Below are 27,429 nucleotides of genomic sequence, written 5' to 3'. Positions count from 1 at the left end.
AGACTAGCATTCTAAAATTAAATACCCAATAAATTTCGGGCTTCAAGGTTTGAAATATTTGGCGATTCTCACCCTACCCACATAGAGAATTCCACACAGATTACCCACAGGTTGTTGTGTGGGACTCACTACGGATCCCACACAAACGATCCGAGCCGTTCATTATATGTAAAATATTTTTTTAAGAGTCCTCGCAAAAAATCAGCTTAATCCGATACTTATAGGTATTCGATTTAATTATCTAACTTTTCATTTGGATTTTAGGATAATGAAAAGTTAAATAATTGAATGGAGCATTTATAGCTATCTGATTGAACTTATTTTTCTAGTGAATACTAGAAAAAATGTTTTACATTTAACGAACGGCTTAGATCATTTGTGTGGGATCTGGAGTGAGCCCCACATACGGATTTGTGTGACTTATTCCCCAAAGGAAAATAAGTATTTATTTTTTAAGAATGCAATTTTAAACTCAAAAATCATGTGCTTATGCAAATAATTTTTTTTATCAATATAAATTTTATTTGATAAATTTCATTGAAATCTTTTATATGGTGTAAAAAAAATTAAAAATTAAATTTTATTTAATTATTTTTAAATTTAAAAATATGAAATAAGTTCGGTGTTACGGAGCGGCCCTTGCTCTATTTGGGTGCCCTCTGCCCCCTTGGTGCTCTTTGTATGTTGCTCTGGTTTCAACGCGATAGAGCGCTCTCCTCCTCAACGGCCAGACATGGCCTTCTTCACCTCCAACCCACAACTCCACTCAATCACTCTCTGTAAGTTTCCATGGAATCTTAACAATTCCTTCAAATTCCACTTTCCCTCTTCTTTTCTCCCCATTTTCTCACCACCCAAACACCCCCCTCCACTCCAACCACGCTTCTCACCTCTTCTTATAGTTCGCACACCCTGCGTCCACGTTGACGCCACGCTGACCTCCAAACAACAAGAAATCCCAAATGAAACCTCAAATCATAGCAATGATGTAACAACTTCATCTGGGTTTTCTCAATCTAGTGCTAATGGGAAAAGGGTAGGCAGAAAAAACAGTAAAAGGAGTGTTAGTTCAGTAGAGGTGGAAAACCCTGAGATGACTAGTGCCACAAGAGATGGGGACGCCCGAAAAAGATTGGATTCTAGTGAAGAAAAGGGAGTGTATTATGTGTTTTGTAACCTGTTTTTGGAAAGTATAAGGAAATATTTAGAGAAAAATGTGACAGGAAGTGTTGGCAGTGGAGAAAGTAATAGGGAGAGGGATGGAAAGATTGGGAAGGGTTTTGGTAAGAAAAGCAAGGTAAATTATCCGCCGGGGGGTAAGTTGAAGGTTGGGCTTGATAGATGGTCCAAGAATGGAGATTTCTTGAGTGCACTTATTGCGTACGATTCGGCTCGGGTAAAAGGTGTAAAAGTGGACCAGTGGATTTACACTGTTATACTGTATATTTGTACTTCTGCAGCTACTGGTGGTTTTGAACGCGTGAAGAGTGGGAGTAGTGGTCGGAGTTTGAGTAATTTGGACCCTATTAGTGAGGCTTCTTCTTTGAATTCTGACGTTATGCGTAAACTGTTGGAATCCTTACGCCAGTGGAAACATTCAGGTCCCTTGGAACTGGACTATGTTTTAACAGAAGAAGGGAAAAACAATTTGTATAGCAATTCCTATTTGGAGGAATTGGCAACAGTAGACAATGGGAAGTCCAATCCTCGGGTTAAGGATGGAACAATTGACATAGGAATTGTTGGTTCAGAAACCGAAGTTATTGAAGACGGTGATTACCCCAAAAAGTTAGATATTGAAGTGCCAAGATCAACGAGTGGGGTGAGTAGTACCAAGATCAAGGAGTATGCACTTGTGAGGGGATTCGAAATTTTTCATAGAATGTGCCGCGAAGAGGTCCCAATGAATGAAGCAAGCTTGACATCTGTTGCTAGACTGTGTATGGCATTGGGTGACGGTGACATGGCCTTTTTTATGGTAAAGCAAATGAAGCTTCGTGGAATAGACCCTAGATTGAGATCGTATGGTCCGGCTCTGTCTGCTTTCTGTACCTGTGGAGATGTCGACAAAGCGTTTACTGTTGAACAACACATGTTGGAGCATGGTGTATGTTCAGAAGAGCCAGAACTGGAGGCTCTCTTAAAAGTAAGTATAGAAGCAGGCAGAACTGATAAAGTTTATTATTTGTTACATAGACTTAGAACACACTTCAGGAAAGTGTCGCCTTCTATAGCAGTTTTGCTTGAGAAATGGTTTACAAGCAAGGTAGCTTCAAAAGTAGGGAAAAGGAAACTGGATGAAAAGTTTATACGGGAAGCAATTGAAAATGGAGGTGGGGGGTGGCATGGACAAGGTTGGTTGGGTAAAGGGAAGTGGAATGTTTTCCGCACGTCTGTTGGGACAGATGGCTTGTGCAAGTGTTGTGGTCAAAAGTTGGCAACAGAAGACCTTGATCCGGTAGAAACTGAAAAATTTGCTGAGTTGGTCGCATCTCTAGCTGCAGAGAGAGAGAAAAACTCAAGCTTCCAGCAGTTTCAGGTATGAGAAGTCTTCTACTAGTTTTCGAGGTGATAATTAACCGATGTGGGACAATTTCCAACAGCTAATATACTTATTTAGTGAGGGTTTATAAGTTGGTCTGGTAAAGTAATAGGGAAATTTTGTGGGGGGGGTGTTTCGCAGGGATGGCTTGACTTCTGTGGACCTTTTGAAGCAGTTGTAGATGGAATGAATGTTGGCGCTCTTGCTAGAACGACATTCAGATCATCGAAGCAGGGGCTGGTGGTAATGTTGACCAAGGTAGTCACTTGAACATACTCACTTGAATTACTCCTCAATTGTAGGTTTTTAGTTTCTTGTACCTGCTAATGGATTTCAAGTGTCATAGGAATGTTTCCTGTTGATATCATAACCCATTTTGCTACTCCAAACACTACTTTAACGTCGATCAGTCCATACTCCACAGGATAATCATTTTTAGGCCCAACCTTCAATATCATTATTCTTAGGCTCTCTCATTGTAAGCCAAGGAAGCAAGTGATTTATCTACTAAGTGACTCAAATTTGCGGGATTACACTTGAGCTAACTCGCAAGTCTAACACTGGAAATAAGCTTTTTGGTAGTAAAAGATACATGGTTAAACTGCATAACTGAAAAGGTAGATCAGTGGATGAATGATTGATTGGTTAGGTACATTATGTTTGATAGCATTGATTATAAGGGTATCATTCTGTTTCATTTACAAACTCGTGACGGAAATTGTTGAATTGTATGCATTTACGTGTTTATTTTTTTCAAACTGTTTACATTCAATTTCAGAGTTTTTATTTATTTTTTCAAAGAAATTTTAAATGACTAACCTATTAAAAATTCTGGAGCAGACACTATGTGTAAGGAAAGTTTCTTAAGTGCTTTTAGAATTATTGTTTGGATTCTTCTAATTGATATTGTTTGTGCGAGTTATTGGTATACTTTTCATGACAAGCCTTTAGGTAAACGTTGTTGTGAATGGAATTCTTCCGCTGCTTCCTTCCAAAAAGTGGCCACTCATTGTGTTGTATCATAGACGTCTCACTGGTTATAATTTGGATAAACCAGCATGTAAGGAACTGATTGACAAATGGAAAACTGCCGACGCACTTTATGCCCCTCCCACAGTATCAAATGTTGATTGGTAAGATACACCTATAGTCTTCTTCTTATTTGTTACTGTATTTAGTAATTTTGTTTCTGATTGTACATCTTTTAACATGTTTTTTGATGTTTCATCTGCATTTAATGTTCCATGGTTGATAACCTTTACTTCAGGTACTGGTTGTATGCAGCTATAAAGTGTAAATGCTTAATCGTGTCCAATGATGAGATGAAAGATAATATATTTCACCTTCTAGGAAATGATTTCTTCCCCAGATGGAAAGAAAGGCATCAAGTAAGTAATTATCTTCAAGAAACAAATCTAGTAAGTAGGCAATTTAGACTCGGGCAATAGGACCATATGTTGATTCCTAATTTGCTCTGTCCAACTACTATGATTGCACTGATCAAACAAAAAAAAAATACTATGACTGCCTCTAAAAATTCAAATATGGTTGAGTGCGTTCAAGCCGTTTATACGATCACCATTTTCTTGACTGACGCTCTATCAAAAACATGGACTGCTATTTAACATATGTTCACCCCCCTCCCAAACAATCACACAGAAAAAATTTAACCAAAAAGGAGGAGAAAAAGATGGCTCCTATGGCTGTCTTCTCCCTGACCTATATTTGCCAGCTCTGTTTCTGAAGGTTTTTTTAAACCAGAATACCATTGTCTATGTTTGGTAACCCTTCTATTTTCTGTTTTCTATGCTCATGTTCTGAAAAATTGAAAATACTGAAAGTGTGTTTGGTATATGCTTTCACTTTCAAGATTTTGAAAATTTGTAGGGAGTAGAAAAAGACGTTTATGTTGGCTTTAAGAACCACCTTTTCATTTTCTCCTCCCTCCACCACCTTCGAGCCCCTACCTGTAACCACTGGCCACTGTGTCAGGGCAAATTCTGGCCATCATCTCCTATGATCTCTCCTGCCTACACCCGTTCCAACAACCTCTTGTCTGTCAGACACCACCTCCGGCTACTCCCTCAAAACAACTTTTTGAACAAGTGTCTGCCAAACATAGTTTTGGTTTTTGAGCTTCAAAACAAGGTTAAAACTTGTGTAGAAAAAGCTGAAAATGGAAACCAGAAAGTTGGCAGTGTTACCAAACAGACATCTGTATTTTAATCTAACTTATGCAGTTTTCTAACAAAGAATTGCTTCTTTCTTATTGGAAGGTGCGGTTCAGTTTTTCTGATATTGGTCCGGTGATCCACATGCCGCCTCCTTACTCTATTGTAATTCAGGTCCGGATCCTGTATTCTGCTTTTTTTGAATTAGTTCTTCTTATCTGTGTAAGCATGTTTATGGGGTTGGTGGATACAAATGTGTGTTCTGTGCATGACAGCTAACCAAATCATACATACCTATACTTGTTGAGTAATATTCTAGCTTAACAGGAGTCAGAGAAAGGTCACTGGCATATTCCAATTGCATCAGAGTCCGACAATGAAGGGGAAAGAACATGGTTGTGTATTACACGTGGTAAGTCACCTCGGTCAACACAAGTAACTGCTACCATGCATGAAGATAATCGCTCACCTGGTGCAACCCAAGTAACTGCTACCATACATGAAGACACTCAGTCACCTGAGGCAACACAAGTAAGTGCTACCATACAGGAACGTAATCACTCGCCTCAGGCAACGCAAGCAACTGCTACCATACATGAACGTAATCACTCGCCTGAGGCAACGCAAGCAACTGCTACCATACACAAAGGTAATCATCAACTTCTGTTAGGAAAGATCCACATTTTAAATATTAGGGTTGGCAACTTAAAATCTTCTCTTCCGGGCAAATTCTTGATAATTGTTCTTGTATTTGGTTCATTTTTTGTCTGTTCTATTTATTCTAATATAAACAAGACTGAATACAGGCGATTCCGTAGTTAATTGGTTTCTTTCATAATTGACTATGAGTAGATTATATTTTTTGTTTTGTCATCCATCCATCCTGGAAGACTTATCAATTCCATCAAAATAATTTACTTCATCTTTCTTTCCTTCAATCCATCTTTGCCAAGCATGCTCATAGCGAAAAAAGGTTAGAGACGTTAGACCAACCTCAAACCCCACCCCCAGCCCATTTGGGTGTGAAAACAAAAAAGAACAAGGAGAACCTGTACTTCCGTGACAGAATGCAGCTCTGGAAACTTGATTGATTAAAAATTGTGGAACTCTCGAAAACAGTGTCACGTGATTAAATATGATTGAATTACCATTGATAATTATATCACATAAAATTGAGTCAGTACGCTAGAGCACATTTGATCTTTAATATATCTAAGAAGCAGACTCTTATAAGTAGACATTCATCGGAGGCCTAGTCAGAAAATCATCCAAGCAAGTTTGTTATTTCTTTTTTTGTTAGGAAGCGGACTTGTGGAAGACACACATTTCTATCATTGCTACCCATTCACATTACTGGTAAAAAACACAGTACTAGCAATGTTCTAAAAATCGCTAGGCGTTAGTCGGGCACAAAAGGAGCGCCTAGGCGCCGACTAGTCATCCGCCTAGCGCCTAGGCGGGGATTTGGCATTGATTAGTCGGTATCCTAATCTAGGCGTTGGACCACCACCTAGTGCCTAGGAGGGGACTAATCGGCCTACGTGGCCGACTTTTAGAACACTGCTTACTAGTCAGGGAAAAAACACAAAGTGATGAATGTGCTCTCCAAGTACTTACTGGTTACTTAGAAATGTAGCATCCATTTCCTAAAAACTGCATTAGGCTGTATCAGTTATGTAAAAGACTTAGCACTTGATAGATTGGAATTGGGCTTGCAAATTCTACCTTTTATTTTGCATCCATGTGATTTTGAGTTGGTAGTTTCCTCCATCAAAGTTATTGTGAAAAGAAATATCAACGACCTTTCTTTCACTTACTTGAGCTAATATATTGCTTTGCCAACCAAGGGTTGTGTAGCAGGCCGAAAATAATGGCTCGTGTCCATGTCGAGTGAATATCGAACTTCTCGCAGACGATTCGTGTCGGTCCGAACCTCGTTGATGGTTCGGCTCAGCTTGTCAACGTTCGTCGGAACCTCCCCAAAAGTCAGAAAGAATCGTCAGCCGAGCATGCCGATCATTTGACGATCGGACTCCACGTTCGGCCTTGAACGGAAGTGGAGACCATGCTGCCAACTCACCCACGTGGGTACAACCGCCTTGACCATGATGACGACTGTGACGTCATCCGAGCAGTTACACACTTGGATAAGGATAAAGGCACGTGAAGGCGCCAGCTCACCCCTTTAGCGGTTACGCAACCCTAAACTGACGATGGGGTGACGTCAGCCGATGCATGACATGCACATGTAAAATCTTGGAGGCCAAGCTAAGGAGGCCCTATAAATACCCCTTGATAGCAACCCTAGAGAGGTACATTCTCTTACTCAAACCCTAGTCCTTGGCTTTCATCTCTTTACAATGCACTTATCCTTGCACCGGAGGGCCATTCCGGAGATCCTTCGGTGTGGTCTTTTAGTCGTGCTTCCTTGTGCAGGCTAGGTGGGAGCTAAGGGCCACTCTCAACCTAACCACAGTCTGAAAGAGACAAATCAGATTCATCAGAGCCCCACAATTTGGTGAACTCGACGTGAATCCTTTTCGGATCCACGGTGGCTCCTCCGTAGTTCCCTTCGACTTTCTACTTTTGAAACCCCTCCTTTTCAATCTCCATCCAAGAAAATGGGCGGCCCACCACCTCCCCTTCCACCCCCAAATCCCTCCATACAGATCCTCTCCGAAACTGGTGGAAACGCCACCTCTCTCCCTCACCCTCCTAGGTTCACCCCTCCCGGACCCACCAGCTCCGTAGTCCCACAACCGGCGGTCATGGGAGAAGACACTCTCGCTTACATTCAAATACTGGAGCAGCAACAGGAACATACGAGCGCCGACATAGCTATCCTGAAAATGGAAATTGCTAGAATGAAGGCGAAGGACTGTCCGGCCACCTCTCACTCCGACTCGCAAGGAAGGCGCCAACGACGAGGCGGACCACCGCTACACCCAACTGGTAACGGAGAGCACCGTTGTATCTCAGTTCACGATTGACTTGATCCGCCCATGACGGACAATCGGGCCGGGGACAGCGCTCGCTTCAGGCAGCAACGTTCTCCGGTCCATCAGCGTCTCGGCGGCGGTACAGGTGGCGGCAGTGGAAGACGCGAAGGCAGCCCACATACTGTCTACTCGGGTTCATCCGCTGGCGATGAATACTTTCAAGGTTCGTAAAGCTACAATACCGTGGAGCTGCAGGACAATCACCAGGCCATCATCCCTTATGAGACGGGAGGGCGTAAGGGTCGGACGTCCCGGTGGAACGAAAAGGATCTTAAGGGGTACCCTCCTGAACATGAGGACATCCCTCGAGAAACTGCCAACCCCGGATGCACCACCGACTCAAGGAACGCGCGTCGAATCCCTCGGGAGAGGAGTGTTAGCATGGTCGTTCGGCACGATGATCAACCGAGCCATCACAGAGTCTATCAAATTGAAAATCTTCCCGAAGAGGACCAGCAGAAAGTACCCACGGAAAAAAGGGAGCAGACAAATCAGCGTCGGTACGCCTGGCCTCCAAAAGATCTCAGGGTGATTGCGGCGGCCATCCGCCCAGACCGATCCACGAGTATCGGCTCAAAAAACTAACAGAGTCCCCATTCTCGGCCAAGATTTAGGCGACCTTGCCGAAGCTTGGTTTACTCAGACCGAAGTTCCCCAAATTCGATCCTAGTACAATTGAGGCTTACACTCATCTGATCAGTTACCGAAGCACAATCTCTTGCGTCACCGACGATGACGCCATCATGTGTAAGGCGTTCCCCTCAAGCCTCGGGCGCCTTGGGTTGTTATGGTTCAACCAGTTGGAGGCCGGATCGATCCATAGTTTCAAAGAGCTTGAGCCTTTAACTATCATTTTATCACTAGCAACGAGAGGCCAAAGAAGAGGACGCTTTGGCTCAGATGAAGAAGAGGCCAGGAGAGACGCTCCGAAAGTACGCCGAGCATTACTGGCAACTGTTTAACGAAATACCTGGCGTCAACCAATATTGAGCGGCGAGAAACTTCAAGAATGGTTTGGAAACTGGAAGCAAGATCCTAGACGAACTGGCAATTCGGGCTTCTCACGGGATGAATGAGCTCATGAGGATGGTCGAGCAATTTTTTTCTTACGAAGAGTTCCTTGCCGAGCGGGAACTTCAAGGAGGGCAACCTTCTGCCGTCCCCCAAAGCCTCCACGTTCCTACCCCTCAACTCGCGGCTCCAAAGCCTGTGATTCCGTCCCAGCTGAAGAAGTAGGTGAATACCGTAAAGACAGGAAACAAGAAAGCCCCGAAGGCTCATGACTATGTTGCTGAGACCACAGTATTTAAGGAACTGATTTACTTCCTCCTCAGGACCTTGGAGCGCGAGCCGTTCTTTGTTTGGCTGAACCTGCCAAAGCTCAACACAGAGGCAGGGAACAACGACATCAAAAAACGGTGCTCGTACCATTACAAGCTCGGTCACTACACGACGGTGTGCGCTCCCTACAAGGCCCTTCTAGAAAACTTGGCAGCCCAAGGACTTCTTGACGACCACATTGATTGGACAAAGACACCAAGGCGCCATCCGAACGCGGGAGGCCCCAATCCCGTCCCATGTTCGGTAGGAGTCATCAACGTCATTCATGGACCGGTAAACAAGGAGACGGCCCAAAAGCTTTGGTTCGAGCTCGACCGAGCCAAAAATTCCAACCAAATTTTTTCAATCGGAAACGCAACAAAACGTCCAAAGACGGCCGAGTGTCCTTCGTCAATCACATTCACCGAAAGGGATCTCCAGAGGGTTCAAGCCCCGCACGACACACTTGTCGTGATGGTCCAAATCTCCTCGCATACAATCAAAAGGGTCCTGGTTGACCAAGACAGTACAGCCGAAGTAATGTACCATTCTCTATTCAAAGAACTTCAGATCCCAGCATCCTCCCTTCTACCAGTCGACGTTCCCTTGATCGGCTTCAGTGGAGCACCGGTTTGGCCTATCGGCAAGATCATCTTACTTGTCGTAACGGGCTCGGTTGTGGCGAAAATGGAGTTTATCGTCGTAGACGAGCCGAGCCCCTATAACGCAATCCTTAGATGAAACTGGCTCCATGCCTTGAAGGCCATTGCTTCAACTTACCATCAGGTGGTTCGGTACATTGGGGCACACGGTAGACGAGAGGACTTATATGGTGACCAAGTGCAAGCCAAACAATGTTACGTCTCCGCAGTCAAAAAGGCGCCAAGCTCCAAAAGGGTACATTGGGTGGAGGTCTCAGACAAGCCTGTCCTAGAAGACGTCGGGGCCCCAGCTGAACAAAAATCCGTTGAAGATCTTATCAAGGTTCCAATCAATGAGGACGGGCCACGCTTCTTCATGCTCGGATCTAGCTTGACGGATTTCGAGCGTGAGTAGCTTAAAAGATAACATTGAGGTGTTCGCATGGACACCGTATGAAATGCCCGACATCGACCCGTAGTTCATTCGTCATTCCCTCAACGTCTCCAAGTATGCTAAACCAGTCATCCAGAAGCCAAGAAGGTCGGCAACCATACATGCTGAAGCAGTGAACGAAGAAGTTGACCGACTCCTTGAAGCAGGAGCAATCCAAGAAGTATAGTACCTAACTTGGCTTGCAAATACAGTTGTGGTATAGAAAAAGAATGGAAAATGGAGGGTTTGCGTGGACTACACCATCTTGAATGACGCATGTCCAAAAGACTGTCTCCCCCTTCCCAAAATTGATCAATTGGTAGATTCAATAGCCGGCCATGCTTGGCTTAGCTTTATGGATGCCTATCGAGGGTATCATCAAATCGCCATGGATCCCGACGATATGGAAAAGATGGCTTATCACTCCAAAGGGGCTCTATTGCTATTGTGTTATGCCGTTCGGACTGAAGAACGCTGGGGCTACCTTCCAAAGGATGGTCTATCTGTTATTCGGTATGCTAATTGGAGAGATAAGCGTACATTGATGACATGGTGGTAAAAAGTCTCAAGGCCGAGAATCATCTCGCTCATTTGGCTGAAGCATTCGCCATTTTGAAGAAGTACATGCTTCGATTGAATGTCGAGAAGTGCGCCTTTGGCATCGGTTTGGGGAAATTCTTGGGATACCTACCTACAAGGAGAGGCATCGAGGCCGATCCTAATCAAATTGCAGCTGTGCAGCAGCTCAAGGCACTAACCACCCCTAGGGAAATCCAGAAGTTGACCAGGATGGCGGCCGCCTTTAACAGATTTATCAGCCGCTCTTCGGACAAGTGCCATGCTTTTTTCCAGGCACTCAAAAAGCAAAGCCGACGAAGTTTCAAATGGATGGAAGAGTGCGACGCTGCTCTTGCTGAACTGAAAAACTATCTTTGGCTCGATTCCACTGCTGGTAAAACCAAAGCCATCCAAAGATCTGTACCTCTATTTGGCGGTCTCACCTCACGCAGTCAGCTCGGCCTTGGTCCAACGATAGGGCTCGGATGACCAGCCAATCTACTTCTCTAGCCGAACTTCTCTATCCGAACTCTGTTGCCAGCCCAAACAAGGTACCTCCCTTTGGAAAAAATAGTCCTCGCTTTGGTAACAGCTGCTCGCAAGCTTCTGCAATTCTTTCATCGTCTTGACCAAGTTCCCTTTGAAGAATCTTCTGAGAAAAGCTGACCTGTCCAATTGAGTTTCGCAATGAGCTGTTGAGCTCTCTAACTTCGATATTCGGTTTGAACCACGGACAGCTATCAAAACCCAAGTGCTGGCAGATTTATTGCGGAATTCACACCAGGCAATCCTGATGAAGAAGCTCTAATCAGGCCGACTTACGATATGCTTGAACAGAGTGAAGCACGAAAGACATGGCATCTCTTCAGCGGCGACGTATGGAGGTTACACGTGGACGGAGCATCAAAAAGCAACAGGGCCGGCGCAGGGGTCGTCCTTGTCTCCCCCTGTGACGTCCTCCACGAGAGTGCAATCACGATCGACTTTTCGGCTACGAACAACGAAGCCAAATATGAAGCTCTTTTGGCCGGGCTCCGTGCTGCTGCCCGCCTACAGGTCGAAGATTTGCACGTTTTTTGCGATTCGTAGTTGATCGTCAACCAGGTCAAGGGAGAGTATGAAGCTCGGGATTCCAGAATGCTGAAATACCAAGCTACGGCTTTAGAGTTGACACAACACTTCAAGGGGTTCCACATTGAGTAGATCAATAGAGAGAAAAACGCTCATGCCGACGCACTGGCAGGCCTCGCTTCGGCAAGTAAAGCCTTAGAATATAGAACCATCAACCTAGGAGAAATCGACACGCCAAACTTTGAAGCCATGGGAGAAATACTTAGCATCGAGCTCGGTGAAATAGTAGTGTTCTTGAAAAATGAGACAATTCCAAAGGACAAAAAGGAGGCCCATCGTATTCGGAGCAAGGCAGCATACTACTAGATCTCAGATAACGGCCAGCTTTACCGAAAGAGCTTCACTGGGCCATACCTCCGCGTCATACATCCCACCAAAGTGCCAGCCATCTTGACAAAACTACATTCAGGAGCTGCAGTTGTCACTCCGGTGGCTCCTCGCTCTGCCAAAGGGCCCTTAGTCAAGGTTATTTCTGGAAAGGCATGAAGAAGGACTATAAAGAGGTTGTGAAAAAGTGCCGACCGTGCCAACTTTTCTCACCCATCCCAAAGCAACCTGCTCAAGCACTTAAGCTAATCACGAGTAGGCGTGTAAACGAGCGGAGTCGAACCGAATATTGACATGTTCGAGCTCGGCTCGATCAGAATTCGTATGGCTCAAGCTCGGCTCGTTAGTATTCGGTCTGGAATAAATGAGCCGGCTCGGCTCGAACTCGAGCTTGAATTCGTCAACAACCAACCAAACATCTCAGGAATTACAAATTCTAAGCAAAAATTCCCAGATTTACTTAATAAACAATGTGAAGAGAAATCAGAGGAAAAGAAAACATGAAAGAGTTCGGAGTTTGATGTACCGGTGGCTATGAAGCACTGACATCTCTAAAGGTCGAGGTATCGCAGTGTCGGACACGGGGACACCGCGGGGACACCTACGGGACACGCCACGTGGCGTGTCCCATAATTTAATTTGAATTTTTCACGGGGACACCGCAGGGACACTGCGGGGACACGGCTGGGGACACCGCGGGGACATCGATGGAGACACAGTAGGGGCCAAACTGCAATTTTTTTTAAAAAATTGGGGACCAAATTGTAATTTTTCAAAAAATTGGGGGTCAAATTGTAATTTTTAAAATTTTTTTGGGTGCCAAACTATAATTAATTATATATATATATAAAAATAAATAAATAAATAAATATACACGTGGCGTGTCCCCCGCCGTGTCCGTGTCGCCATTTTTTTAGAATTCCTATGTCCCGGTGTCGGTTTCGGTGTCCGTGTCGGTGTCGGTGTCCGTGTCGGTGCATCATAGACCGGCGGAAATGTCACCGGAGGATTGAATGTGAACAGATCTCAAGCGCCGGTGAGTGAGCTAGAGATTTTCAAGACGGAGTTTCCATAAAGTGACGGTGGATGAAAGCTGTGGTGCTGGGCGGAGGTGGAGCTCACGGCGCTGTCGCCTCTCTCTCTCTACACTCTGGTAGATGCTATAGAAAACCCAAATGGTCTCCTTTTTTTTTCTTCTTGGAGAATGATCTCAATCAATCCCCCTTACAAGTCTTCTAGACCATTCCCCTATGATCCAACGGTGGGGGCTTCATGGTGATATCAAACGGTGGGGGCTTTATGCATAATATAAAAGACCAAATTTTTGTGTATTTTTACATTTTCGAGCCGAGCCGAGCCGAGCCGAACCTGTATATTTCGAGCTGAGACGAACCTGTTCGAGCCCGAGCCCTGCTAGGTTTGAGCTTTTCTCGTTTATCAAACGAGCCGCAAAATCAAGCTCGAGCTCGCTCATTTATCCTTCGAACCGAGCCGAATTGAGCCCTTACCGAGCCGAACTCGCGAGCTACTTAGCTCAATTACAACCCTAATCATGAGCCCATGGCCATTCGCACAATGGGGCCTTGACATTGTTGGAAAACTCCCTACAGCTCCAAGAGGATTCAAGTTTCTCATCACGGCAACAGATTACTTTTCGAAATGGGTTGAAGCCGAACCGTTGGTAACCACTACAGAAGCAGACGTTCGAAGATTCGTATGGCGAAACATAGTCACACGGTTTGGAGTTCCCTACACAATTGTTTTGACAATGGCTCTCAGTTTGTCGGCAAAGAGCTCACGGGTTTGTGTGAAGAGTTTGGTGTTAGATTCTTCAACTCCACGCCGTCCTATCCACAAGGGAACGGCCAAGCCGAAACAACCAACAAGACCGTCTGTGCGGGCATTAAACGCAGACTCAACTCCAAACGTGGTCGGTGGGCTGAAGAACTTCCTCGCGTCCTTTGGGCCTATCGCTCCACTCCAAGGTGCTCCACCGGTCAGACTCCGTTTGCCATGGCCTTTGGCATGGAAGCAGTCATACCCCTTAAATCACGATTCCCGACTCTCCGCACTGAAATGTTTGACCGACAGACAAACGACAAAGCAGTCGAAGCTGAGCTCATCCTGGCCGAAGAGAAAAGGGATGATGAAGCACAGCTTAAGTTAGCCAGCTACCAGCAAGAGGTCGCTCGAGGCTACGACCGCAATGACCGTATCAAAAAGTTCATGCCGGACGATTGGGTTTGGAGAAAAGTGGTCCACGCTAACCAGAAGACAAAGTTTAAATCCAACTGGGAGGGACCCTACAGAGTGGTGAAAGACATCTGCGGGGGCTCTTATAAATTGGAAGATAAGGATGGCCGAGAGATTGAAAATCCGTGGAATGCCTAGAACCTGAGGAAAGCCTATCTCTAAAGAACCCAAAGACACACCTTTCGCTCATATCTATGCTATTTCCAGTTTTTCAAGAAGTCCATGGGGACATTAGCTCGGCTTGAGTTCATCTCGGCCTTATCCTTTCTTTTTTTTTTTTACGAAAAGCTTTTAATCGATTCCAAAGTTAAAAGTTAATGAGAAAACTCTGTTGTCTATCCTATGAGCAAATTCCTTTAACTTGTATCTTTAACTTTTTAAACAAGCGATTTCAGTCACATGGTTCGGCCATTTGGCCATCGCTTAGGCCCTACCGACAGCCATCAAAAAGCCCATCCAGACCTTCGGTCCCCCCGAGCTTAAACCCAAATTGGGGTTTTTGCCTCGGCTTAACCCGAACGACTTGAAGTTCGGCCAAACAACTCAAAATTAACCTAATGGTTATTCAACGATCGGTTACGCTCATCTTTGAACTGAGTAAAACCACAACTCCACAGATCAATATTTACTTCATGATTTACCCTCCAGCAATCGAGTTAAGACTTGTTTATTATCTATCCACCATGTGGGTAAGACTTTTTACTGTTCCAAACCAGTAACGCAATTGCGGATCAATCTATGCTACTATTACTGTGTACAGCTCTATGTGCGTATACATCTTATTAGGTATAAATATCTTGAATTGTTTACTATAACTCATTTAAAAGTGTTGAGTTGTGGTAACGTGACCTACTTTTTTATTTATATCATCAACAGTATACCACACAACTCTAAAACTGCTATACAATATTCTCGGACATTTGTTGACAAGTCTCATCTTTTATGTTGAATGAAGCATACCACACAGATTAGGACATCAGACTGGCTTTGCTTTGACGCATATGAATTGCTATAACTCACACCTGCATTTGCGTATTGATCTCTTCTTGTAGTCAGATTGAGTAAATGCATTGATATTGTGAATTCAAATGCTATATGCAGAATCGCAATCTCCAGTCTACAATAAAGGAAGTGAAAGCTCAGTCGATCAAACCAAAACTGAGGCAATGCCGATACTATTGAATGATGGCAACAAAAATACAGACGGCGACTCTAAACAGCAGAATGACGAATTTTACAAGAGTATCAGAAATATATTATCACCACTCATGCCCTCAATCTCAAAGGATCCAACAATCCTGTCACAAATTGAGGCTGCTGAGAAGCTCGGTGGCTGTGTGATTGATTTTGAAATATGAAGTATACAATTAACATGTCAGGAGCTTGAATGACACTTGCTGGACATTGTAGAGTTGTGCAGCTCATGAAGCATCCTCAATGCCAAATTAACAGTTGAAACTCATGAGAACCTCGGATGCAGATCAAATTTCCCTCCCCGGTGTTAGGGTTTGATTGTGAGGTGTAAATTATAGACAAAATTGGCCATCTAATTTTGAAGTTTGGAATTTTTTTCTCCCTCTCCTACGGATAAAAATTTATTTTCAGTCTGTTGTGTCAGTTAGCTAGGAAGAGGAAAAGCTTATAATACATTTTGGAAACATTTCGGAAACAAAGTGCAGAAAACGTAGTCGGATCAGAATAGAAATGTCAAAAGAGATTGAGAATGTATGAAAATGTGATCATGGGAAGGTCGTAACAACTCAATGTTTTGGTTTATTTAGTAAATTTGTCAAGATGTTCTGGTGTGCTTTCTGTATATATTGGTGGAAACATTGGAATTTAAGGATTCCGCTACTTTTTCGATTCGGTTAACTAGGAAACATAAATGTGTCGTCTATTTATTCCTTACATTTTCCTTTGCCTTACCCTGGGCGTGTTTGATTGCAGATTTCGTTTTGAGGGGATTCGTAATGACGTGGGATTAGGATTGGGATTGAGAATGAGGTGGGATTATTAATGAGAAGATGAATTATTTATTCATGTTTGTTTTGCACGGGATTAGGATTGGGATTCGGATTGAGAATGGGAAGGGATTGTAAATAACATGTTTGTTTTGGTTAGGATTAGGATTGGGATTAGGATTGAAGTGTGTTTTTAAACATGTATTGCTCAATCCCATGGGGATGGGATTACTAGTAACACCCCCCCCATGGTATTGCTAATACCCCCATTTTGGAGGATTAACAATCCCATGGGACAACTAGTCCCCCCTCCAAAAACCTAACCAAACAAGGAATTAATAGCCCCATGGGATTATTAATCCAATCCTTCCCTCCCAAACCTCCTATCAAACACGCCCGAAGTCCCTAACTACTTATGAGTTGAGTATTCTTGTACTTTCAACATGGGGATGGTCGACCAATGCCGAAGAAACCTGGGTGGCTTTGGCCAGAATTCTAGATGGTATGACTTGTGTTTTACTATTCATGGAAGCCAAAACCCTCTCAGGGCCTCGATCACTGAATGATTTCCGTCTTTTGATTTGGATTGATGTTGTTGGTTATGTGTAAAAGTTAATACTCCGTATATATATATTTTGGAGATAATGTAAAGATAAGTTCAAAATTCAAATTTGAGAGTGAGGAAGCAAATGGTTGGCAGGTGCAATTGAAAGTAAAGTATAAATAAAAGCAAAGCTTGAATGGTTTAAGGATAAAAGTGTTGACAAATTCATTGTTCCTACATACAGCTGGATTATTGGTGTTCATTGAGAAAAAGAAATTGTCAAATTTTTTGAAATTAATCGTTCGTCTTGACGGAAGAAATCGATAAAGTATAGCAGAAATATATACCGATATTGTAAAAAGTTCCTATATGAATCATACGATGAACCAAAATACATTGAAAGTTTGAACTTTTTTCATTTCTAGCAATATTTTATTTTTGACACGAATTTAATTTGAAGATACTGTGAAAAAAAAAGTGACAAAAGTTGCCTCTAAATTTAGGAGAAAGCTATCACAAAAATGTTACTACATGTTATTATGGTGTATGCATAGTTTTGGTATATATCATGAATTTATTTGACTAGTTACGCACGGATGTACCGTGTACCTTAAAAGTGTATGTTACTCCTAGTCTCCTAAAGTTGGAGGATGATGTGCATATTTTTGGTGCATGGAGCTCTTTTTTTTTTTGGTTTACGCCATGCATATTTATTTATTGTATCAGTTATGCATTGCTTTTTAACGAAGAAGTGTGAGATAAATACCAATATAATTACACATTTTCATTTTAATTACGCACACACATACCAATATATATATATATATATATATATATATATATATATATATATTTGTATTAGTTACATATTTTGTTTGGTACTATTAACCACCCATTTTTTCGATGATCAAAATTTTTAGTATTTTTTTTTGGGAGTGTACCCATGGGTTTTGCCCGAAAGGGAACAAGCACGGGTTCTGCCACCACCATTGTAGGTTTAACCATGCATTTATTGTTAGAATCTAAATTGTTCAACTTATAGTGTCAATCCCAATGGTTCAAAATTGTTAGCATATCCATCGTGTCAAAAAAAAAAAAAAAATGTTAGCATATCCATACAAAAATTAACTTAATTAGACATCAATACTACTGTATTATAAAATGCTCAGTCTGATTCTGTCAAAAATTTAAAATTAACCCCTTATACATGACCGTATGACCGTCCATCGAACTTTCCACTTCGTATATTGCACTGGTTTTAACGCGATAAAGCTCTCACCCCCTCAACGGCCACGCATGGCCTTCTCCACCTCCAACCCTCTACAGCGCCAGACGCAACCCTACTCCAGCACTCTCTGTAAGTCTCCATGGACTTTCAACAATTCCTTCAAATTCCACTTTCCCTCTCCTTCTCCCCTCACTCTCTCACCACCTAAACAACGCCCTCCACTCCAACCACGCTTCTCACCCCTTCTTACACTTCGAACACCCTGTGCCCGCATTGACGCCACGCTGACCGAGAAACGCCAAGAAATCCCATGTGAAACCTCGAATGATAGCAATAATATAGCAACTTCATCTGGGTTTTCTCAATCTAGTGCTAATGGGAAAAGGGTAGGCAGAAAAACCCGTAGAAAGAGTGTTAGTTCAGTAGAGGTGGAAAACCCTGAACTGACTGGTGCCACAAGGGACGGGGATACGGCGAAAAGATTGGATTCTAGTGAAAAAAGGGGAATCTGTTTTGAGTTTTCTAATCTGTTTTTTGAGAGTATAAGGAAATATTTTGAGAAAAATTTGACTGGAAGTAATGGGGAGAGTAATGGAAAGATTGAGAAGGGTTTTGGTAAGCAGTTGGGAGTGAATAGGAGGAAGAAAGGGGATAAGAAAGGTAAGGGTAAAAAAGGTAAGGGAAATCCGCCGGAGGTTATGTTGAAGCATGGGTTGGATAGGTGCTCCAAGATGGGAGATGTATTGGGTGCACTTATACTGTACGATTCAGCTCGGAGAGAAGGTGTAAGAATGGACCAGTCCCATTATACTATTCTGCTGTATCTTTGTTCTTCTGCAGCTACTGGTGGTGTTCAAACTGCGAAGAGTGGGAGTGGTGGTCGTAGTTCGAGTACTTTGGACCCTATTGGTAAGGTTTCTACTTCGGATACAGAAGTTTTGGGTAAATTCGTTGTATCCCTTGACCAATGGATCGATTCGGGTGCCATGGAAATGGACTATTTTTGGGTTCTAACTGAAGTAGGAAACGAGAATTATGATATACTTTTCCGTTTGAAGGAAATTGGAATGGTTGACAATGGGAAGCCAAATCCTCAGGTTAAGGATGGGAGAAACGATATGGGAATTGGTGATTCAGAAAGTGGAGATATCAAAGACGGCGATAACACAAAAAAATTAGACATTGGGGCGAGTAGTACCATGATCAAGGAGTATGCACTTTTGAGAGGATTCGAAATTTGTAATAGAATGTGCTGCAACGAGGTCCCGATGAATGAAGCAAGTTTTACATCTGCTGCTAGACTCTGTATGGCATTGGGTGACGGTGACATGGCCTTTTTTATAGTAAAGCAAATGAAGCCGCGTGGAGTAAACCCTCGATTGAGATCGTATGATCCGGCTCTGTCTGCTTTCTGTAACTGTGGAGATGTTGACAAAGCGTTTTCTGTTGAACAACACATGTTGGAGCATGGTGTATACCCAGAAGAGCCAGAACTGGGGGCTCTCTTAAAAGTAAGTATAGAAGCAGGCAGAAATGATAAAGTTTATTATTTGTTACATAGGTTTCGAAAAATTGTTCGGAAAGTTTCACCCTCTATAGCGGTTTTGCTTGAGAAATGGTTCACAAGCAAGGTAGCTTCAAAAGTAGGGAAAAGGAAAGTGGATGAAAATTTCATACGGGAAGCAATTAAAAATGGAGGTGGGGGGTGGCATGGACAAGGTTGGTTAGGTAAAGGGAAATGGAATTTTTTCCGCACGTCTGTTGGGACGGATGGCTTGTGCAGGTGTTGTGGGCAGAAGTTGGCAACAGTAGATCTTGATCCTGTAGAAACTGAAAAATTTGCCAAGTCGGTCGCATCTCTAGCTGCACAGAGAGAGAAAAACTCAAGCTTCCGGCAGTTTCAGGTATCAGAAGCCTGCGATATCGTTACTATACTTAGTGTGGGGTTATAACTTGGTCTGGTAAACTAATATGGAAACTTTGTGGGTTTTTTTTTTTGTAGAAATGGCTTGACCGATGTGGACCTTTTGAAGCAGTTGTAGATGGAGCGAATGTTGGCACTCTTGGTAAAAGGAAATCCAAATCATCGAAGCAGGGGCTGGTGGAAATGTTGACCAGGGTATTCACTTGAACATTCTCAAATGAAAAATGAAAACTCAAAAAAAAAAAAAAAAAAAAAATTACTCCTGCATTGTAGGTTTATAGTTTCTGCTAATCCATTTCAAGTGTCATAGAAGTATTTTCCGTTGATATCATTGTTACTCGGTCTTGGGTAGAACTCAATCCCAAAAGCTAGCTGTTGAAGTGAGAATGCCCTCACGCTTCTCTACTTCATATTACTTTGGTACCCAGCCAATCTAGGACTTCGCTTCACACCCTCCCTCAAGCGTAGCGTGCTCACTCTGCAGCACCTACCACGTGCAGGCCAGAGACACACACCCTACCCTTCTCTGGTACCTAGCTCTGATATTATGTTACAAGGTCTTGGGTAGAACTCAACCCCAAAAGCTAGCTAGTGAAGCGAGGATATGCCCTTACGCTTATTTATTTCATATTTCTTTGGTACCTAGGCGATGTGGGACTTCGCTTCACAATCATAACCCATTTCGTTACTCCAAACACCACTTTGACTTCGACCAATCCATAATGTAATCATTTTTAGGCCCAATCCCCCATACTATATTTCTTAGGCTCTCTCCTTGTGTAACCCAGAGAAGCAAGTGATATATCTACTAAGTGATGCAAATTTTTGGGAGTACCGTTGAGCTAACTATCACAAGTCTTAACACTGGAAAGAAGCTTTTCAGTATTAAAATATAGAAGGTTAAACTGCATAATTGAATAAGAAGATCAGTGGATGAATGATTGATTGGTTAGGTACATTATGTTTGATAGCATTGATGACAACATATGAAAACTCGCGACAGAAATTGTCGTATTGTATGCATTTACATGTTTATTTTTTTATAACCTTTTACATCAAATCTCAGTTTATATTTATGGTTTTCCAATGAAAATTTTAAATGATGAACCTATTAAAAATTCTGGAGCAGACACTACATGTAAGGAAAGTTTCTTAAGTGCATATAGAATTTTTGGTTGGATTCCTCTCATTGAGTAATTGGTATACTTTTCATGATGGGCCTTTAGGTAAATGCTGTTGTGAATGGAGTTCTTCCGCTGCTTCCTTCGAAAAAGTGGCCACTCATTGTGTTTTATCATAGACGTCTCACTGGTTATCAGTTGGATAAACCAGTATGTGTGGAACTGATTGACAAATGGAAAACTGTTGATGCACTGTATGCCACTCCGACAGGGTCAAATGATGATTGGTGAGATACACCTATTACATATATGTGAGATAGTCGTGGTCTTCTTTTTTATTTAGCAATTTTGTTTCTGATTGTACATCTTTGAACATATTTCTTGATGATTCATCATTTAAAGTTCCATGGTTAATAACCTTTACTTCAGGTACTGGCTGTATGCAGCTATAAAGAGTAAATGCTTAATTGTGACCAACGATGAGATGAGAGATCATTTATTTCTCCTTCTGGGAAATGATTTCTTCCCCAGATGGAAAGAAAGGCATCAAGTAAGTACTTATCTTCAAAAAACAAATCTCATAAGTAGGCAATTTTTACTCAGGCAATAGGACCATATTTTGCTTCCTAATTTGCTTAATCCGACTACAATGACTGTCTGTTCAAAACAAAAAAAAACTACTATGACTGTACTGATAAAAAAAAAAATTACTATCATTGCCTCTTAAGAGTTCAAATATGACTGAGTACGTCCAAGATGTTTATAGGATCACCATTTTCTTGACTGATGCTCTGCCTATGTTCACCCCCTCCCTAACAAAAACACAAAAAAAATTAAACAAAAAGGAGGATAAATAGATTGCTCCTATGGCTGTCTTCTCCCTAACTTGTATTCGCCAGCTCTGTTTCTGAAGGATCTTTTAACCTGAATACAATGTCTATGTTTGGAAAACCTTCTATTTTCTGTCTTCTATGTTCATGCTCTGAAATTGTGACAGTAGTGTGTTTGGTATATGGTTTCACTGTCAAGATCTTTTGAAAAATATATGGGGAGTAGAAAAAGATGTTTATGCTGCTTGGAAGAGCCACTATTCATTTTCTCCTCCCCCTCCACCACCTACCACCTGAGCCCCCACCTTTAACCACTGGCCACTGTCTCATGGCGAAACTCTGGCCATCATCTCCTATGACCTCTCCTGCCTCCACCCATTCCCCCACCTGGCAAGCTTCCAATGACCTCTCGTCCATCCAGCCACCAACTCTGGCTACTCCCTTGAAGCAACTTTTTGAACTAGTGTGCGCCAAGCATAGTTTTGGTTTTTGAGTTTTTGTATAGAAAAAGCTGAAAACAGAAACTAGAAAGTTGGCAGTGTTACCAAACTGACATTTGAATTATTATTTTTTAATCTAACTTATGCAGTTTTCTAACAAAGAATTGCTTCTTTCTTACTGGAAGGTGCGCTTCAGTTTTTCTGATAATGGTCTGGTGATCCACATGCCGCCTCCTTACTCTATTGTAATTCAGGTCCGGATCCTCTATTCTGCTATTTGTGAATTAGTTCTTGTTATCTGTGTAAGCATGTTTATGGGTTAGTGGATACGATTGTGTGTTCTGTGCTCAAGAGCTAACCAAATCATACATACCTTTACTTGTGGAGTAATATTCTAGCTTAACAGGAGTCAGAGAAAGGTCACTGGCATATTCCAATTGCTTCAGAGCATGACAATGAAGGGGAAAGAACATGGTTATGTATTACACGTGGTAAGTCACCTGGGTCAACACAAGTAACTGCTACCATGCATGAAGATAATCACTCACCTGGTGCAATGCTTGTAACTGCTACCATACATGAAGACAATCACTCACCTGGTGCAACACTTGTAACTGCTGCCATACATGAAGACAATCACTCACTTGGGGCAACACAAGTAACTGCTTCCATGCATGAACGTAATCACTCGCCTGAGGCAACGCAAGCAACTGCTACCATACACGAAGGTAACCACTCGCCTGAAGCAACACAAGCAACTGCTACCTTACATGAAGGTAATCATCAAGTTCAGTAAGGAAAGATCTGCATTTTACTATTAGCGTTGGCAACTCAAAATCTTCTCTTCTGCCAAAATTTGTCATAATGGTTATTCTAATTATGCATGTTGGTTTCTCTCATAATTGGCTATGACTAGATCATATTTTTTGTTTTGTCATGCATCCATCCTCAATGACGTATCTTCAAAACAATTTACTTCATCTTGCCTCAAGTGTGCTCCTTTTCTTTCCTTCAATCCATCTTTGCCAAGCATGCTCATAGCAAAAAAAGGTGAGAGACGTTAGACCAACCTAACCCCCTCATTTGGGTGTAAAAACAAGAAAGAACAAGGAGAACCTTTACTTCCATGACAGAATGCAGCTCTGAAAACTTGATTGATTAAAAATTGTGGAACTCTCAATAACAATGTCACATGATTAAATATGATCGAATGCCATCAATAAGTATATCATATAACATTGGGTCAGTACACTATAGCACATTTAATCTTTAGTTTTTGTACTCTAATTTGTCTAAGAAGCACTGACTCTTATAAGTTGGAGGCACGTCATGTCCGAGATTCATAGGAGTCCTAGTCAGAAAATTATCCGAGCAAGTTTGTGATTTCTTTATTTGTTAGGAAGCGGCTACGTGGGAGACAGAAATTTCTATCATTGCTACCCATTCATATTACTGTTTAAAAACACATTACTAGTCAGGGAAAAAACACTCATGATACACTGATAAACGTAGAACCATGTAGATCTTCACCTATTCATCCCTCGTCCTCTAGACTCGCTTATTTTTTAAACCTTGTGTTGGATTATGTATGTTGTGTATGTATGGATTGGTAGGAATATTTCCTCTTAACGGATTTATTATCTATTTTACTAGTTTTAATTGACTGCAATTACTATTTGGTTGATGCATTGACCTTTTAAGCTATTGAATATATAGTCTTTTTGACGCTACGTAGGATTAATGTGTCATTAACAAGTCTCATCTTTCATGTTGAAGCACATCACACAGATTAGGACATCAGACTTGCTTTGCTTTGATGTATATGAATTGTTACAACTTACGCCCGCATTTACCTTTTAATCTCTTCTTGTAGCCAGATTGAGTAAATGCATTGATATTGTGAATTCAAATGCTTAATACAGAATCGCAATCTCCAGTCTACAATAAAGGAAGTGAAAGCTCAGACACTCCAACCAAAACTGAGGCAATGCCAATACTATCTAATGATGGCAACAAAAATAAAGACGGCGACTCTAAACAGCAGTTTGATGAATTTTACGAGAATATCAAAAATATATTATCAACACCCTTGCCCTCAATCCGAAAGGATCCAACAATCCTGCCACAAATTGAGGCTGCTGAGAAGCTCGGAGGCTGTGTGATTGATTTTGAAATATAAACTATACAACTAACATGTCAGGAGCTTGAATGACACTGGACATTGAGAGTTGTGAAGCTCATGAAGCATCCTCAATGCCAAATTAGCAGTTGAAACTCATGAGGATTTCAGATGCAGATCAAGTTTTTCTCCCTCAGTGTTAGGGTTTGATTGATAGGTATAGTTAGATAAAATTCAATTTGGCCATCTAAGTTTGGAGGTTGGAGTTTGTTTCTCCCTCTCCTAGGGATCAAAATTTGTTCAGTCTGTTGTGTCAGTTAGCTAGGAAGAGGAAAAGCTTCTAAAACATTTTGGAATTTTTTTTGGAAACAACGTACCAAAAACGTATCCGGATCAGAATAGGAATGTCAAAAGTGGTTGAGAGTGTATGAAAATGTGATTATGGGGATTTCCCACAGGGGTTGTAACAATTTATGATTAGGGTTGTTTATTACTAGTAAATACTTCAAGATGTTTTGGTGTGCTTTATGTATATGTTGGTGGGAACATTGGAATTTAAGGATTCCACTACTTCTTCGATTCGGTTAACTAGGAAACATAAATGTTTCGTCTATTTATTTGCCTTGCCTTGCCTTTGCCTTTGCCTTTCCTTTCCCCCATCTATGCCCGAGTGGGAGCGAACAAGGCCGGTAACTATTTCTCAGTTGAGTATTCCTGCATCTTCATTGCGTATATTCTTGTCTGCAGACTGATCTTTACATTCATTCGCTTCGATAGTATTGTGATACTTACTGCAACATGTTGACATCGTCAAGGAGGCTCTGGCAAGCCCGGCCCTGAGTGTTTCGAGGCTTTAGGCGGTATTTGAAAATGGGGTCTCTAATATGTTACTATATTATTTAGTTGTTCAACAAAAGAAGCAAATTAATGTTGTGGTTAAAAAAGCAGAGATGCCAAGTATTGATCTCATGACCTTACACGAATTACACGCGCACCAAACCATTATGCCACAATAACCTAGTTTTAATTTTCTTCACATACATAATATTTAATATATTCTACTATTTCGGGGTCCAATTTTTGGGCCCAAAACGGGAGGCCCTAGGCAGTTGCTTGGTGGGCCTATGCCTAGGGCCGGTCCTGGGCTCTGGTGTAACTCATGGTTACTTTTGCTTAGTTGAATCAAAGACTAATAGGTTCTTAATGCAGTTTACCAATTGCTGTGGTTGGTCAATGATTTGGTGAGTATTTTTTTCTCAAGGAAAGAGAGGGATGCTCTGAGTCTGTTGTCTGACCAAAATGTTTCTGTACAAGCACATAGAAGCTTAATGTTAGTTGATGATCTGAGGTAACTAACAGGGAAAAGATTGAAGAAGTTTGATCTATGGGGAATACACATTATATGCACTAGACCAGATGAACAAGTTTGAGTACTCTTGTACCTTTTTTTTTTTTTGTCTTTTTTTTAATCTTCCTATTGTTTCTTTCTTCTTCCTCCTTTTTGTTATTTTTTTGTTGTTATTTTTCCTTGTTTTCCTTTTGTTTATTTATTTACTACTACTTTTTTCTTTGTTTCTATTGGGTCATACATTGGTTTTGTTTTTTTGTTTTTAAATATTTCTTCAAGTTTGATGCATCGTCCAAATCGACACAGGGCGGAGCCACATAGTGGCGAGTGGCCGCACTCACTTGCAAAATTTCACAAATACTGCCTAGGTTTTTGACCGTCACCCCACCACCCGATGATCCTAGCTCCACCCCTGAACAGATGACCGATTGCACGTTGCACTTTTGAAAGATCTTACCAACTGAATAGTTCAACCTCTCCTAAGATTTTACCTAGATGCAGCAAGACTTGTATTTTCTTACAGAAAAATATGTAGCTAGAGATGGATGAAAACAACATGAAGCCTTTTTCCATCTCCCGCGTTCTAATAATTATCCCCATGTTGGATTTGCACCAACCCCCAAATGCCTCCCCTTTGTCCCGAACTCACATAATCCTTCTAAACTGCTCAGGCACCCACGCTCAATCTTCGCACTGCGCACTTATCCTCGCACTTGCGAATATTAGAACTATAGAATGCTTACAAGAGGCGCTTTCACACTCTTGCTCTCGCATAATGTGACTAAGCTTGTGTCCCCTTTGAAGACTCATGAATAACTGGCTGGAGGTGGCACCTCTATACCATGGGTTGTTTGTAGCTTGCGTCCTGAATGCACAAGGGGTGTGTATAGTATTTAAGAACTTTGCCATTTATTCTAAGGGTTCCAATTCTCTCCGTCTAAGTTTTGGACTTGATGTGGTAGTTTAAATGAATCATACATTGATAATCTTAAAAAAAATAAAATTAAAAAATAAATAAATTGATATATAATTTATTGTTTGAATTTGTACATAAACTCCTATTGTCCAAATTAAGAACGAGAGATGATCCAATTCCTTAAATTAATTTTATCTAACGTGTAATCTACTTTAAGTCATTTGATTCCTAACAAAATAGGGTTTTTCAAATGCTAAGTTATCTTACTGTTTGGATCAATTGGATTTTAGTACAAAAGACAAAAGACATATGTATTCATGGACACGCGTTTGTCGTACATTTTATTCTTAAAATTATACTACAAGTCATGACTTAACTATACCTGTGGGATGAGATATCCAAAAGCATGGGATATGTACTACACTGGATTATAGGGAGCAACCGAATCGAACCGAGCTGTTCGCGAGCAGCTCGATGCTCAACTCTTTTATGGGCTTGACTTAGCTCAGATCGATACGCGAGCTCGGGTTTTAAACTTGTTTAGTAATCAAATCAAGTTTGAGTTAGTTGTAACTCGTCTTGTATGCAAAGCTCGACTCTTCTTCAGAGGCTCATAAAAAAGA

The 27,429-nt window shown here is 41.8% G+C and overlaps 2 protein-coding genes across 7 annotated transcripts; both read left to right on the top strand.

The window, feature by feature from the left end:
* Window positions 1-646: 646 nt before the first annotated feature.
* Window positions 647-16,193, top strand: LOC131324195 (uncharacterized). Of its 3 annotated transcripts, none has more exons than XM_058356169.1 (7): window positions 647-2,539; window positions 2,684-2,800; window positions 3,494-3,675; window positions 3,810-3,930; window positions 4,819-4,887; window positions 5,041-5,314; window positions 15,477-16,193. In XM_058356169.1, exons 1-7 carry the CDS (start codon window positions 734-736, stop codon window positions 15,731-15,733), a joined length of 2,826 nt encoding a protein of 941 aa, XP_058212152.1. In that variant the 5' UTR covers window positions 647-733; the 3' UTR covers window positions 15,734-16,193. The 3 variants fall into 3 exon arrangements, with proteins under 3 accessions (XP_058212152.1, XP_058212227.1, XP_058212071.1); XM_058356088.1 differs by having other exon boundaries at window positions 648-2,539; window positions 5,041-5,362; XM_058356244.1 differs by lacking the exon at window positions 4,819-4,887 and having other exon boundaries at window positions 5,041-5,362.
* A 1,906-nt stretch (window positions 16,194-18,099) lies between these two features.
* On the top strand, window positions 18,100-25,971 carry LOC131323943 (proteinaceous RNase P 1, chloroplastic/mitochondrial-like). Of its 4 annotated transcripts, none has more exons than XM_058355981.1 (7): window positions 18,100-20,012; window positions 20,111-20,227; window positions 21,259-21,440; window positions 21,583-21,703; window positions 22,609-22,677; window positions 22,830-23,151; window positions 25,752-25,971. In XM_058355981.1, exons 1-7 carry the CDS (start codon window positions 18,177-18,179, stop codon window positions 25,892-25,894), a joined length of 2,790 nt encoding a protein of 929 aa, XP_058211964.1. In that variant the 5' UTR covers window positions 18,100-18,176; the 3' UTR covers window positions 25,895-25,971. The 4 variants fall into 4 exon arrangements, with proteins under 4 accessions (XP_058211964.1, XP_058211843.1, XP_058211895.1 ...); XM_058355860.1 differs by lacking the exon at window positions 25,752-25,971 and adding an exon at window positions 24,346-25,165 and having other exon boundaries at window positions 18,101-20,012; XM_058355912.1 differs by having other exon boundaries at window positions 18,102-20,012; window positions 22,830-23,199; window positions 25,752-25,969.
* The last annotated feature ends 1,458 nt before the right edge of the window (window positions 25,972-27,429 follow it).

Source organism: Rhododendron vialii, chromosome 1a, assembly GCF_030253575.1.
Source record: "Rhododendron vialii isolate Sample 1 chromosome 1a, ASM3025357v1".
Taxonomy (NCBI): domain Eukaryota; kingdom Viridiplantae; phylum Streptophyta; class Magnoliopsida; order Ericales; family Ericaceae; genus Rhododendron; species Rhododendron vialii.
Note: the sequence above shows the minus strand (reverse complement) of the source record. Positions and strands in the feature narration are given on the sequence as shown.